Source organism: Artibeus jamaicensis, unplaced genomic scaffold, assembly GCF_021234435.1.
Source record: "Artibeus jamaicensis isolate MK-2021 breed Jamaican fruit bat unplaced genomic scaffold, CSHL_Jam_final contig_64, whole genome shotgun sequence".
NCBI classification, from domain to species: domain Eukaryota; kingdom Metazoa; phylum Chordata; class Mammalia; order Chiroptera; family Phyllostomidae; genus Artibeus; species Artibeus jamaicensis.
Window position 1 is genome coordinate 10,548,745 of NW_026521911.1, and position 15,972 is coordinate 10,564,716.

Consider the following 15,972-nt stretch of genomic DNA (forward strand, 5'->3'; position numbering starts at 1 on the left):
TGGATATGATCATGTGGCTTTTATCCTTCATTTTGTGTATGTGGTGAATCATATTAATTGATTTGTGAATGTCATACCAACCTTGCATTCCCAGAATCAATCCCACTTGACCATAGTGTATGATCTTTTCTTATGCATTGCTGTATTTGGTTGGCTAATATTTTGGTTAGGTTTAGCGACTCTGTTCATCAGGGATATGGACCTATAATTTTCTTTTTTTGTAGTGTCTTTATCTGCTTTTGGAATTAGGATAATGTTGGCCTTGTAAAATGAGTTTGGGAGCCTTTCTGCCTCTTGAATTTTATGAAATAGTTTAAGAAGAGATGTCAGTTTTTCTTGGTATGTTTGTTAGAGTTCACCTGTGAAGCCATCTGGTCCACAGCTTTTGTTGGGAGATTTTTGATTACTGCTTCAGTTTCTCTTGGTGTGATCTGTCTATTCAGATTCTCTGATTTGTCCTGATTTTGTTTTGGAAGTGTATGTTCCTAGAATTTTCCGTATCTTCCAGGTTGTCCAATTTGTTGGCATAAAGTTGTTCATAATATTTTCTCACTTTAAAAAAATTTCTTTGTCACTTATTATTTCTCTCCTTTTATTTCTGATTTTATTCATTTGAGTTCTCTCTCTCTTTTTTCCTTGATGAGCCTGGTTAAAGGTTTGTCAATCTTGTGTATCTTTTCAAAGTACCAGCTCTTGGATTCATTGATCTTTTGTATCTTTTTTTAGACTATTTTATTTATTTCTACTTTGATTTTTATTATTTCCTTGCTTCTACTCACTTCAGGATTTGTTGTTTTTTTTTTCAAGTTCCTTTAAGTGTGATATTAGATTGTTTATTTGAGCTTTTTCTTGTTTTTTGAGATAGGCCTGTAATGCTATGAATTTTTCTCTTAGGATTACTTTCCCTGTGTCCCACAGATTTTGGATTGTTGTATTCTTATTTTCATTTGTTTCAAGGTGTCTTTTGATTTCTTCTTTGATCTTGTTGTTGACTCAGTCATTGTTTAATAACATGTTATTTAGCTTCCACGTCTGTGTGTTTTTCAGTGTTCTTGTGATTGCTAGTTTCATAGCATTGTAGTCAGAGAAGATGCTTGAGATGATTTCAATCTTCTTAAGTTTATTAAGACTTGTTTTGTGTCCCAACATGTGGTTTATCCTAGAAAACATTCCATGTGCACTCGAAAAATATGTATATTCTGCTGTTTGGGTGAAATGTTCTGAAGATATCAATTAAATCCATTTGATCTAGTGTGTCATTTAAGGCCTCTGTCTCCTTGTTGATTTTCTATCTGGAACATCTGTCCATTGAAGTCAATGGAGTGTTGTAATCCCTGACTATGACTGTGTTTCTATCAGTCCCTCTTTTTATGTCCATTAAGATTTGCTTTGCATATTTAGTTGCTTCTGTGTTCAGTGTGTAAATGTTTACCAGCATTATATCCTCTTGTTGGATTGATCCCTTTATCCTTAGGTAGTGTCCTTCTTTGTTTCTTACTATAGCCTTGATTTTAAAGTCTGTTTTGTTGGGTATAAGTACTGCTGCCCCAGCTTTTTTCTTCCTTAACATTTGCATGAAATAATCTTTTTCTATCCCTTTACTTTTAGTGTGTGTGTATCTTTACATCGGAGATGGGTTTTCTGGAGGCAGCATATATATGGATCTTGTTCTCTTATCCATACATCTACTCTATGTCTATTGGTTGGAGCATTTAAGCCATTTACATGTAAGGTGATTAATGATAGATATGTATTTAGTGCCATTTTATGATTAGACCATTTTCCTGTGTTTTTTTTCTTTTCTCTTTTTCTTCTTGTTCTTAAAGCAAGCCCTTTAATATTTGTTGCAGAGTGGTTTGATGTTAACAAATTCCTTTAGCTTTTTTTTGTCTGGGAAACTCCTTATTTCTCCTTTGATTTTAAATGATAGCCTTGCTGGGCAAAGTAGCCTTGGTTGTAGGTTCTTGATTTTCATCACCTTGAATATTTCACACTATTCCCTGCTGGCCTGAAATGTGTCTGTTGAGAAATCAGATGACAGTCTAATTGATGCTCGTTTATATGTAACTACCTGCTTTTCTCTTGTGGCTTTTAGAATTCTCTCCTTGTCTTTAAGCCTTGTCATTTTAATTATGTTGTGTCTCAACATAGGCCTCTTTACGTCGAACTTATTTGGGACTCTGTGAGCTTCCTGGACTTGTGTGTCCTTTTTTCCTTCACCAGATTAGGGAAGTTTTTGGTCATTACTTCTTCAAATAGGTTCTCGATCCCTTGCTGGCTCTCTTCTCCTACTGGTATTCCCATGGTGCAGATGTTACGCTTCATGTTGTCCAAAATATTTCTTAAGCTCTCGTCATTTTAATTTTCTTATTTTTCTTTTTTGAAATATATTTTATACATTATGCTATTATAGTTGTCCCATTTCCCCCCTTTTATTCCCTTCTGTCCTGCACACTCCCTCCTGTCCACATTCCCACCCTACACCTTAGTTCATGTCTAGGTCTGTAAGTTTTGGCTTCTACATTTCCTATACTATTCTTAATCTCCCCCTTTCTATTTTGTATCATTTCTAAAAATTCTTTTTTCTTTTTGCTGCTCTGCCTGGGTGTTTTTTTCTACCTTGTCTTCTAAATTACTAATGTGATCCTCTGCTTTATCTAACCTACTGTTTATTCCTTTCAGTGTATTATGTATTTTATTTTATTTTAATTTATTTATTTTAAAGATTTTATTTATTTATTTTTAGAGAGAGGGAGGGAAACATCAGTGCGTGGCTATCTCTGGAATGTCCCCTACTGGAGACCTGGCCCGCAACCCAGGCATGTGCCCTGACTGGGACTCGAACCATGACTTTTTGGTTCACAGGCCTGTGCTCCATCCACCAAGCTACACCAGCCAGGGCTCTTCCCCCTTTTTTGAAAAAATATTCAAATTTGTCATCTATCTGTCTTACATTGCAAGCATTTTCTCATGTAAGGGTAAGCTGTATAACTGGGATTTCACTTTCCAAGAAAATTTTCTGTGGCCACCTATTTGGTGACCCTCATCTGGCCTTTCCACATGTCCAGTAAGTATTGCGTTGTTGTGACTAGAAGGCTGATAAGGATATGGAGGCTGGGAAAGTTCTGCTGTCCTTGCTCAGAGTCTGTCTCTGTTATATAGAGGGTGGGATAGTCTCCTCCCTACGAGGGTTAGAGCCAACGTGTTGTTTCTTTTTTTATGATTATTATCAATTCAAAAATGAAATTCTCTTTATTTCTCTCACTTATAGTTCACTTAGCAGCCATGGAAGGCCACCTTCACTGTTTTAAGTTTCTACTCAGTAGAATGAGCAGTGCAACGCAAGCTTTAAAAGCATTCAATGATAACGGAGAAAATGTACTGGATCTGGCCCAGAGGTTCTATAAGCAGAACATTTTACAGTTTATCCAGGGGGCTGAGTATGAAGGAAATGATCCAGAAGATCAGGAAAGTAAGTAAAAAACTTGAAATGTTTTAGCATTTAATATGTAGAATAAATGAAAAGGAGAAGAAGTTGTAAGCTCAAGGTTATGTTAAAATGTTACATATCATTGTCCATATATTTACTCTGGCTCTTGTCTTCACTGTGAAGTGGTTTAGGCAGAAATATATGTAGATTAATGTAATTAACAATCTTTATACCATTGGATTTAAGAATAAAATATTATAGATACAGTTGAATCTTTTGGATCTCTCTTACCTAGTACCATCAGTTCCATTTTTTCCTCCTCAGAGGATGTTTTGCATTTGTAATTCCATTCTGTGGTTTTACATTTAGTATCTATGTACCCACAAAAATATGCAGTATTGTTTTGTGTAATTTGAGAGTAAGTGACCAAACTGCTATAACTAAAAAGTCCTAACATTCAGTGGTTTAAATGATACAGAAGTTTATTTCTTTTATATGACAGCTTGGGTTGGAGAGTAAATCTGTTCTATTCAGTCACCAGGGACCTGTTATCTTCTCAACTAATTCTCTGTAGTTGTCGCTAATCCAGCAGGAGGTGGGAAGGGAACAAGAGTATATGCACAGGACTACCGATTTTCAAGGTCTAATTTGCACTCATTACTTTTGCTAACTTTCCATTGGCAAGAGTTTTATTACATGGCCATATGTAGGTACAAGGAAGCCTGAAAAATTCACCAGCTAGCTGAGAAGCCTCATTTGGTTACTGATGAAGGAAAGGGATTTTAGTAGAAAACTAGAAGTTTTTGAAACTTCTTTTCAAACTTTATAAAAATGGCATAAAGAAGAGTATGTTTCCTTCTGTGACTTACATTCTATGACATATTTTTGAGATTAGGCTGGTAGATGTTTCATAATTCTTTTAAGTGATAGTATAATATTATATTTTATGCAAACCATTATTTATCCATTCTCCAGTTGCCATTTACATTTTTTGCTATTTCCATTTTTACAGTTTTTCACTATTACAATCGATATGGTAATGAACATACTTTTAAAAAAGATTTTATTTATTTATTTCTAGAGAGAGGGGAAGGAAAGGAGAGAGGGAGAGAAACATCAATGTGTGGTTGCCTCTTGTGTGTCCCCCACTGGGGACCTGGCCTACAGCCCAGACAGACATGTGCCCTGACTGGGAATTGAAGTGGCCTGTGCTCAATCCACTGAGCTGCACTGGCTGGGGCATAGTGAATATTCTTGTCCGTCTTCCCTTTTATGTGCATGTACAAGAGATTCTTTGGAGTAATGCTTCCTTAACCTTTTTCACACGTAGCGCACACAGAAAATGATATTTGTATGGCACACTGGGAGCACTGGAGGAGGATTTTTGAGGTACTGCCTGTTTTCTCTGAAGACTAGGAGTTAAGAGCTCTGCCTTGGTAAATACTTGGGAAAGTCTAGTTTAGGTTTGCTCTGTGGGATAGGCCATCTTCAGTATAAATAGCTGTTGCCGCAGTCTTCATCAGTGTGGTTTAGAATTTACACTCTTACCATCTATGTCTGCTAAGAGTTTAGAGAAACAATATTCAGTGTTGCCATACTTAAAAATTTTTGCCAATTGATAGGGTATGAATAGGTGTAATTTGTGTTTACATTTGTGTTTTCTGACTTTTAGTGATGTTAAACATCTTTTTGTGAAGTTATTGGCTATTTTAGTTTTCTATGAATTACCTGCGTAAACCTTTCTCCCTTTTAAAAAATTGTGTTCTTTGTCCTTTTCTAAATACTTTGAGTTCTTTCTATAGTCTCAGTACTGATCCTTTATTAATTTTATCTGATATAGATGTATTTTCTCACATTGTGGCTTGTTTTTTCACTTTGATGATAGGGATACCATCCTTATCAAAGCAAAGTGTGGCTTGCTTTTAAAAAATCAACTTTATGAATGTGTTATTTATATGCAATAAACTGGATTCATTTAAAGTATGCAATTCAATGAGTTTTTACAGTTGTGTACACTCATTGAACTACAGATGGGAAGATACAAAACATTCTCATCACCTCAAGAGTTTCTTCATTCCCTCTTGAAGTTCATTCCTCCTTTGACCATGGCCCCATAGCTGCTGATTTATTTTCTCTCACTGTAGATGAGTGATTTTCAACCTTTTTCATCTCATGGCACATGTAAGCTGCTAAAATGCAGCACAACCGAAGGAGACATTTTTTGTCAGTTTGACAAAGGAAATAGGTATAATTTTGATTCATTAACACTGGACAGTTATTGTTGTGTTATTGGCTGTTGTAATTTTTTTATTTGACAATCTAAGGGAAGAGAGGTCAGTGTCCCTGACTAAATAGTCAGGTATTGTATGTTTGAAAAATTCTAGTACCACACCAGTTAAAAATGGCTGCTAAAGATTAGTTTGAAGTTTTTTAAAATTTTAGTTATTGATTTTAATGAGATGGTGGGGGCTGAGTGGAGAAAAAGGGAGAGATAGAGAGAGAGAGAGAAAGAGAGAGAGTGAGAGAATGATACTGATTTGTTGTTCCACTTATTTATGCATTCATTGGCTGCTTTTTGTATGCGCCCCAACTGGAGATTGAACCCACAACTTTGGTGTATCAGGACAACACTCTAACCACCTGAGTTACCTGGCCAGAGCTAGTTTGAATTTTTAAATGGAACCGTTTTGAGTTTCATCTGTGTTATGTATATTAGTAGTTCATCCTTTTTTATTGCTGAATAGTATTCCACTATATGGATGTACCATATATATATATTTTTTTACCATTCATCTGCTGATGAATACTTAGATTGTTTCCAGTTTGAGGCCATTAACAAAGAAAGCATCTCTGCACATTTACTTAGACATGTGTTTGTGTTTCTCTTGGTAAATACATAGGAGGGGGGCATATGGTAGATGTATACTTAACATCAAGAAGTTTCCAACTGCCTTCCAAAGTAATTGTGTAATTTACATCCCCACGAGATATGCGTGAGAATTCTGTTTGCTCCATGGAATTTCCAACATTTGATATAGTCAGTGTTTTATTTTAGCTGTTCTAATGTACGTGTAGTATTATATTATTGTGGTTTTAATCTACATTTTCCCAATAACTAATAATATTGAGCATCTTTCATGTGGTCATTCACATATGTTCTTTATGGTAAAGTGTCCATTCAGTTCTTTTGCCCATATTTTTATTGGGTTGCTTGTCTACTAATTATTGAATTTTGACACTTCTTTATGTTTTGGTAGATATGCGTATTGCAAATATTTTCTCCCATTCTGAAGCTTGCCTATTTTTTTAGTAGGGTCTTTCAAAGAGCAGGAGTTTTATTGTAAATTTTTATAAAGTACACTGTATCAATTTTTTCACAGGTCATGTTTTTGTGTCCTGTCTATGAAATATTTGCCCACTCCAAGGTCAGCAAGATATTCTCCTATGCTTTACAGTTTAGCTTTATAAATCATATTTTTGACCTACACCAAGTTAAATTTTATGTATTGAGTGAAATAAAGTGTTGGTTTTAATTTAAAAAAATACAGCCATTTGTCCTGGCACCATATTTTGGAAAGCCTTCCTTTTCCCTGTTGAAAATTCTCAGCAGCTTTGCCAAAAATCAGTCACCATATACGTATAGGTGTTTTTCTGGCCTTTGCATTCTGTCTTATTGATATGCCTTTTTACTTACCACTACTACACTGTCTTGATTACTGTATAGCTTTATAGTAAGATGTAGAATCAGGTAGTGTTAAGTCTCCAGCTTTGTTCTTTTTAAATAGTCTTTGGCTGTTTTAGGTTTTTCCCTTACTATATAAAAATGAGAATAGTTGTATCTCAGAATTAAAAGGGTTGAATGAGGCATTCCTTAGAATTGTTTACAACTGTGGCATTCAGTAAGGGCTCAGTATATGTAGTTATTAGCAACATTTTATCAAGTATTTACTATGTGCTAGGCACTAGGTCAGGTTATATTTACTCATGTATATGTTGCATTTATATGTATTTATACACGTATTTGTATATGTATACATACATGTGCTTTACCTGCTTTTAGTTTTTTTGCTTTCTTTGCTTCCTTGCAAACACAAGAAAAGAGTGATTTGTGCAAATATAAGACTTAGACCAAATACGTCCTTTTGCAAAGGGTTGAAAATGACCATCACCTTGTGTTTCGTGGTAGAACATGGGTAGAAGTGAATATGGCTAAGAATAGTTCTGGCGTACTACTACTCCTAGCATGTTTGAGGTCCTGAGGGCTACACAATTAATAATAGTCTTTTATGGTTCTCCTTTTAATACTTGTCATTGCATCGACTGAACTAATTCTGATATAACATTCTCATACTTCAGTTAATACTGAAATCTGAAAGCGTGACTGCTCAAGGCAGGAAACAAGAATAACTCGTATTTACTGAAATGCTGAATTTTTTGTTCATAGGTTTAGCATTTCCAGGTCATATGGCTGCCTTTAAGGGTGATTTGGAAATGCTTAAAAAATTAATAGAAGATGGAGTAATTAATATTAATGAACGTGATAATAATGGATCAACTCTTATGCATAAAGGTGAGTTACGATTCCTGCTTAATTTTCAATTCTGACACAATTGCTATTATTTACTTTTTTAAATAATTATACATCAGAAACACATGAAAATGTATAGACAGTACTTAATTTTTAATTCAGTGTGATATTTCTTTTATGATGTCAGACATTCACACATTATGACATTTGAGGGTAATTCTAACAAAAATTCTCTTTTTATATTGTCATGGTTAAGATGTGAAATTCATTGAGAGAGAAGTTTCTTAGCACTAACATTTTCTTTGACTAAAAATGACCTACTCATGCTAAAACAGAAACCATATATCTTGAAAAAAATCTAGAAAAAGATCTTGAAAAAGATTCCTTCTATGTGGAATTCTAAAATATAAATTAGGTTTTTTTTTTTGCTTTTTAATCAGACTTTGTCAAATTGTCAACTCAGTGTCAGGAGTATATCTCTAGGATTTATCCTTGCCAACCTTTCTTTTATTTATGAAATCAAAACCCAAATCTTTAACCTACTGCACTTGAAATTTCCATTTGCTTCATTTGTGATATGTTTTTAAATAATCTGATAGCTGGTAATTCTTATAAAAATCTTCATGTGTTTGAATTGGACTGTATTTCATAAATAACTTTGATTATGTTACAACCAGTCACAGATTATGTTTCTGTTGGTTAGGTTCTTAACTTAATCATTAAAGTTTGTTTAATTCATAATATATTTTAAGAATCTTAAGCACCATAAGCACCATATGGATCAGTAGTTTTATAGGAGAAAGGGTGGTTGGAGTGGGAAGAAGGGGAAATGAAGGGGGTTTCTTTCATACATAGAGAGGTCCTCACTTTGGTAAACACTACTCTATACTTGCAGGATTTTGCTTCACCGATTACTGCTAGCCGGCTAGGCATTAAAGCTTTTTACTACAGGATTTGTACATGGAGTGGAGACTGGAAATGTGCATAGAATATTGGTTTTTAAAATTATTTTATTTTTATTTTTTTCATTTTTTTATTGTTCTATTACAGTTGACCCAATTTCCCCCTGTTGCTCTCCCCTACCCTGGCCACCACCTCTCACCCCGACTCCCACAGTCAATCCTCATCCTGTTGTCCATGTTCATGGGTCATAGATACTTGTTCTTTAACTACGGTCTTCCCCTTCTTTCCTCTCTTAATCCTCCTCCCCTCTCCCCTGTGGTCCCTGTCAGTCTGTTCCTTGTTTCCATGCCTCTGGTTCAATTTTGCTCATTTGTGTGTTTGGGTCATTAGGTTCCACTTATAGGTGAGGTCACATGGTATTTGTCTTTTACAGTGTGACTTATTTCACTTAGCATAGTACTCTTCAGTTCCATCCATGCTGTCATGAAGGGTAAGAGTTCCTTATTTCTTTCTGCTGCATAGTATTTTGCTGTATATATGTAATACAGTTTTTTGATCCACTCATTTACTGATGGACACTTAGGCTGTTTCCAGCACTTGCCTACTGTAAATACCACTGTTGTGAACATTGGAGTGGATAGGTTCTTTTAAATTGGTGTTTCAAGATTCTTAGGGTATAATCCCAGCAGTGGAATTGCTGGATCAAAACGCAATTCCATTTTTAGTTTTTTGAAGAACTTCCTTACTGTTTTCCAGAGTGGCTGGACCAGTCTGCATTTCCACCAACAGTGTACTAGGGTTCCCTTTTCTGCACATCTTTGCCAATACGTGTTGTTTGTTGATTTGTTGATGGCCATTCTGACCTTTGTGAGGTGGTATCTCACTGTGGTTTTAAATTGTATCTCTCTGATGGCTAGTGATGTTGAGCATCCTTTCATGTGTCTCTGGACCTACTGTATATCTTCCTTGGAGAAGTGTCTGTTCAGTTCCTTTGCCCATTTTTTAATTGGATTGTCTTCCTGTCATTGAGTCATGAGTTCTTTATATATTTTGGAGATCAAACCCTTATCCGAGGTATTGTTGGCAAATATGTTTTCCCATATGGTTGATTCCCTTTTCATTTCATTTCAAGTTCATACTCTGATTTATTTTACAGAGGCACATATATATTCAGCACCAAACATGTGCCCGCACCATGGACACAGCATGAGATCCAGGCCTTACTGTTAAGGAGTTACATACTTACACCACGAATAACTCAAGATTTGTATAAGTCAGTATGTACTAAATGGCAAAAAGGATTTGGTTGTTAAAATATCTGGTTGGCCAAAAAGTCCATATGATTTTTTTTCCATAAAATAAAATACACATTTTTAATTTTCACCAATAACTTTATTGATTTAAATATGTTAGCTATGTCCCACATGGTATAATGTCGATTCTTCTCAGTTAATGTCTCAATTTGATTGCTGGCAACTTCAATTGTTCTACCTGACTGTGGAGAATCGTCCAATGAGAAATCACCAGCACAAAACTTTGCAGACCACTTTTGACACATTTGATCAGTCACAGCACCTTCTCCATGCACTGCACAAATCTTTTTTTGCATTTCAGTGGTGTTTTTAACTTTCTTGAAATAATAAAGCATAATATGCCTGAAATGTTGCATATTTTATTCAATCTTCAGTATTAAAATGGCTAAACAAAATTCACCAATTTTGATGTTTTTTAAAAAATGCACACTTATATGACAGCTGTCATAATGCAGTCTAACAAAATTGTTTCGAATGAAGTTAAAGACAACTAAGTGCTGTAGAGCTGTCTTACGGGAAAAAGAAAATGAACTTTTTGGCCAGCCCAGTACATGAAATAGGAATTTAGGAGTAGAAATTGAACAGAAATCACTAAGGGTTAAATTGTTGAGGAAAGTGTTCAGGGGAATTCAGATACGTATCTAAATTCAGAAATAATACCTTATGTTTATATGATATATATATATTTTTAAAAGATTTTATTTATTTATCTTTAGAGGGCAAGGGAAGGGAAGGAGAGAGGGAGAGAAACATCAATGTGTGGTTGCCTCTCGTGCATCCCCTGCTGCGAACTGGCCTGCAACCCAGGCATGTGCCCTGACTGGGAATCGAACCATGATCCTTTGGTTCACAGGCCTGTGCTCAATCCACTGAGCTACACCAGCCAGGGCTATATGATATTTAATACTGCGCAAAACTGTCATGCTTAATCCTTATTGTAGTTTCATAAAGCAGTAATGTAAGTCACTGCTGCTTTATAAATATGAAATTATCTCTGTAAAAGATGAGGAAATTGAGGTCCAGAAGAACTATTTTTTTTTTAATCCTTGCCTGAGAATGTGCTTGTTTCTTAAAATTGATTTTTTACTGAGGGAAAGGGGGAGGGAGGGGAGAGAGAGAGAAGGAGAAGAGAAATGGCTGCAAGACAGAACACATCGGTTGGTTGCTTCCCATACATGCCCTGACTAGGTGTTGAACCTGCAACCTTCAATAGGTATGTGCTCTGACTAGAGATCGAACCTGCAACCTTTTGGTATATGGGAGGGCGCTCCAATCAACTGAGCCACTTAGCCAGGGTAGAACCAGGTTCTTTGACTGAGATTATTCAGCTGGTAAGAGCAGAGCTGAGATTTCATTAATTTTTTTTTCATTCATTCACTCCTCAATTCTGTAAACATTATTACAGGTCTGTATATGCCAGCCACTTGGTAAATTTTGTTCTGTCCTCCAATATGATTGTTTAGTAGACTTAAATTCAGATCTTTTAAGTCTATGAAGTTTTTTTTGCCAGTTTTCCTGAGTCTTGAGATGGACCTAGAAGGATGGGTAGAAGTTAGATAAGTTCATAGTAGAGTAGTGGGCACTAGGTAAGAAGGCACCTCAGCAGAGTTGTGGAGGTGAAAATTAATATTGAGTGCATGTGTTTTGAGGACAAGATTTAGAAATAGGTGGTAAACAGTTTAGATAATCAGTGAGGGACATGTAAATTTTGAGTTGTGAGGGTCAGAGGAATGAGCTATGAATATAACATGGCACAGGATTTTCAAAGTCAGTGTGAGTCTCTGTGGCTAGATTGCATTCTCATTCTGGGCGATGTAAGATTGATCAGCAGCTATATAAATAGCAGCCGGTGAGCACTGGACAAGTATTAGAAAAAAACTAGATTATAGTTTCAAATCTCTTACTACCTGTGTGATGTTAACTAAATAACCTCTTTGAGTTTTACCTTTTATAACATAAACTTCTCTGTGTAGTTTATGTACTCTGTGGGATGAATACAGTACATACTTGACTAAATGTTTGTTTAATGAATGAATAAATGATATAGAGAATATTAAATCTACCCAACTTACTTTCATTGGTTATTGCAAGGATCAGTATTTATGAAAGTACTCTCTAATGGTACTATTCAAAATTTTGGAAAATTGCTACTAATAACAATCACTTTTTTGTGTGTATTTTCTTTTTTGTGGTTTGTTTTTTTTTACAGCTGCTGGACAAGGCCACATAGAGTGTTTGCAGTGGATAATTAAAATGGGAGCAGACAGAGATATTACCAACAAAGCAGGGGAGAAACCCAGTGATGTGGCTAAGAGGTATCCTTATCTCTTTTGTTCCTTTTTTGATTTGTTTTTAAGGTTTTGCATATACTCTCATATGCTCAGAAATTTCTGAAGATTTAATGGATTATAGGACTCAAATACTGATGGAATGACAATATTCAAGCTGAATAGACATTTGACAGTCTATCATCGCTTTTCTCTAAAGCTGTGATTTTCATCTGTGGATGGTATTGTCCTCTTCCTGGGGGGAGGAGCATTTGGAAATATGTAGGGGTTTGTCACAGCTACTAGTGACCGTCATTAATATTTAGTGAGGTCAGGTCCAGGAATGGGTAAACACTACATGTTCTACAGTACTCAGAATGGTGGTGCACAGCACAGAATAATTCCACCCAAATGCTTGCACCTGTTGAGAAATACTGTGTGCTAAAAAGGGGTAATCAAAAGGAGCCATGTGGCTTTTGAACCAAATTTGGAATTTACAGTTGGATTAAATATAACACCTATTATCAAATGCCTCCAGCTCATTCAGGTCAGGTCAGGCTCATTCTTTTGTTTATTTGGTTGGCTTTTACAAATTCTACTTTATTATATGTATCATGTTTCAAGTGCTATAGTTAGTGTTAGGATTACAAAGATGAAAAAACAGTTCTTGCCATCATAGGAGCTTAGAGTCTTGTGGAGAGATAAATTTTAATTATTGTAATAATCGTTAATTGTAATCCTTATTTTTTATAAACTACTGATTATAATCATTGTATCATATTACATTCTATATAAGGTATAGTAAGAACATAGGAGACTTGCCCAAGGCTTCCCATTTGAAAGTTGTGGGGGAGAAATATTAATACAGATGATGTTAAGTGTTATGAAGGAAACTGTAGGAGTACAGAATTTATATAGAGGTCAAGGAAAACTATTTTTTTTTTTTGGAGAAAGCAACACTTATGCTGACACTTGAAGGAGAAAGAGCTGTAAGAAAACACTTGAGTGTTTGAGGAACTGCATGTGGGTTCAACACTGCTTGAATCTAAAGTAGGAGTGTGTACCCTGGCCAGGTACCTCAGTTCGTTGGAGCATCACGCTGATATGCCAAGGTTGCAGGTTCGATCCCCAGTCAGGGCACATACAAGAATGGACCAATGAATGCATAAATAAGTGGAACAACAAATCAATCTGTCTCTCTAAAATCAATAAATTAAAAGCAATAAAGTAGGAATGTAGTCTAACAGATGCAAATGAGTCTTGAAAGGATGCAGGATCCAATCATTCATTAAATTGACATGCAATTTTTGTTTGTGAGTTCATGTTTCTTAAAATTTTGTCTGTGGACTTTCTTTGAAACTTCGGAGTGTAGTTTCATTGTATCTAGGTTCATATTTAACTGAGCCCACTTTATTTTTATAAACAGCTTTATCAAGGTATAATGGGCATACAGTAAAGTATACATACTTGTACAGTACAAATTAATACATTCTGATGTATATCCATGAAACCATCACAACCAAGATAGTGAATGTATTCATGAACCCCCACAGTCTTCTTGTGCTCTTTTGTAATCTCTCTCCTCACTGCTGGCTCCCCCAAGCAAACACTGACCTGCTTTTTATCACTATGGATCAGTTTGCATTTCTAGAGTTTTATATGAATGGAACCATACAGTCTGTACTCTTATATATCTGGCTTCTTTCACTCGGTATAATTATTTTGAGAATTCATATATATTATAGTTCATTTCTTTCTTATTGCTGCATAGTATTCAATTGGATATAGAATTCCAATGGAGTAGACCTGTTGAAGGAGATCTTGACTCTATCCATTTTTTTGTGATTATGAATAAAGCTGCTGTAAATATTCACACACAGGCTTTTGTGTGAATATAAATTTTCAGTTCACTTTGGTAAATTCTTAGGGGTAGTATTGCTGGGTCATATGCTATGGGTATATTTAACTTTACAAGAAACTGCCAAAGTGCCTTCCAAAGTGATTGTAGCAACTTGCATTCCCACCAGCAATGGAAACTGTGGCTGTGTAAGTGTATCAAAAAATAGAATTTGAGATTTTTGTGTTTAGCGAGTAACTCTCTATGTCCTAGGAGAAAACGTTAAACATCTCAGTTAGCAAAACTATAGAAAAAATATGCAGATCACATGCATTTACAACCACTCCCAAACCAAGGGTATATTACTAGAATATTCATAGCAATGTGGGAAAGATCAAAGAAAATAGACAATACAGATGGGAACAGTCATTATTTTCCCATTAAATTTAGAGCCATGCCAAGTGCTTTGCATTGAGGAAGGATAAAGACTAAGGGGGCTAGACCTATAGTTAGCCATAAAACTGGAACCAGAAGTAATTCCACAGTCTAAACTAGGTCATCAGAAACAGATAGTAAATGCAGGTGATCAAGTAGGGTGGTCTGGGGCTTTCTGTCCAATTTAGCCAATCTGTTTGGGTCTCCTCTCCCAGTTGGGTTTTTGCTAGTGAAAGTTACAGAATCTGTCTTTATTGTGACTGCTTGCCCTTAGTGTCCAGTGACTGTTTGAGTTTCCCACGTAGCTAACATCAGATTGGCCCTGATCTTCAGATACACTTTTGCTCCTTTACTGATGGGTAGGTTGGCAGCATAATGTACAGAGTGTAATTCCCTAAATTAAGTTCAAACTGTAGTTTCAATTTGAAAATTGTGCTTCTTGTTAATTGTTGATTCTTTTATACAGGTTTGCCCATTTAGCAGCAGTAAAGCTGTTAGAGGGGCTACAGAAATATGATGTAGATGATGAGGATGAAATTGATGAAAATGATACAAAATTTTTTATGAGACATGGTGTTGAGGGCAGCACTGATGCCAAGGATGATTTATGTCTTAATGAGTCGGATAAAACAGATGCCAGAAGTAAGTGTGCCAACTCTGTTGTGATTTATTCTTTAAGAAATGTGATAGCCATTTTTTTACCACAAATTTGGAAGTTATCCTGAAGACATTTACCATCTACGAAGTAAAATACTTTGATTTTGGAAGGGAACCAGAACTAGAATAATTTTTGTGCTATGGGATATCGAACATTTGAAAATGTAAGACATGATCTCTTTCCCTCAAGGAGGGAAAAGGTATATGAAAGGTAACATTTAAGTGGATCATAGGAAACAGGAAGAAACATCTCAAGAATTTCCCTTGTTAGTTGGCAAATGATTTTTACAGATAATAATGGCAGCAAATATTTATTGTCTACTATGTGCCAGATACTGTTACAGGTATTGGTGAAACAGTGAACTGCAAAATCCCCTCCTTACCACCAAGAATTTACATTCCGGTGGTGGTGGTGGTGTCAGATAATTAATAAAAAAAATAGGTACCTAATAAAATAAAGTGGGGCGGTGCTGTAGATAAGATAACCATTAGAGGAGTCCTCTCTTAAGGGGGTGACATTTGAGAAGAGACCTAACCGATGAGGGTGAGCCACATGAAGATCTCAGGAGACCGTTTCAAGCCAGAGGAACACTATGAGGTAG

At 35.6% G+C, this 15,972-nt stretch overlaps 1 protein-coding gene across 5 annotated transcripts in view; it reads left to right on the forward strand.

Annotated features, from left to right (window-relative positions):
* The window catches only part of ANKRD42 (ankyrin repeat domain 42), a 45,377-nt gene that overhangs the window by 17,667 nt on the left and 11,738 nt on the right, over window positions 1-15,972 (forward strand). For all 5 annotated transcript variants that reach the window (XM_037138593.2, XM_037138594.2, XM_037138595.2 and 2 more), the window contains 4 exons: window positions 3,272-3,472; window positions 7,875-8,000; window positions 12,384-12,489; window positions 15,180-15,355. In XM_037138593.2, the coding sequence (XP_036994488.2) occupies window positions 3,272-3,472; window positions 7,875-8,000; window positions 12,384-12,489; window positions 15,180-15,355 (609 nt within the window). The remainder of the gene's footprint in view (window positions 1-3,271; window positions 3,473-7,874; window positions 8,001-12,383; window positions 12,490-15,179; window positions 15,356-15,972) is intronic.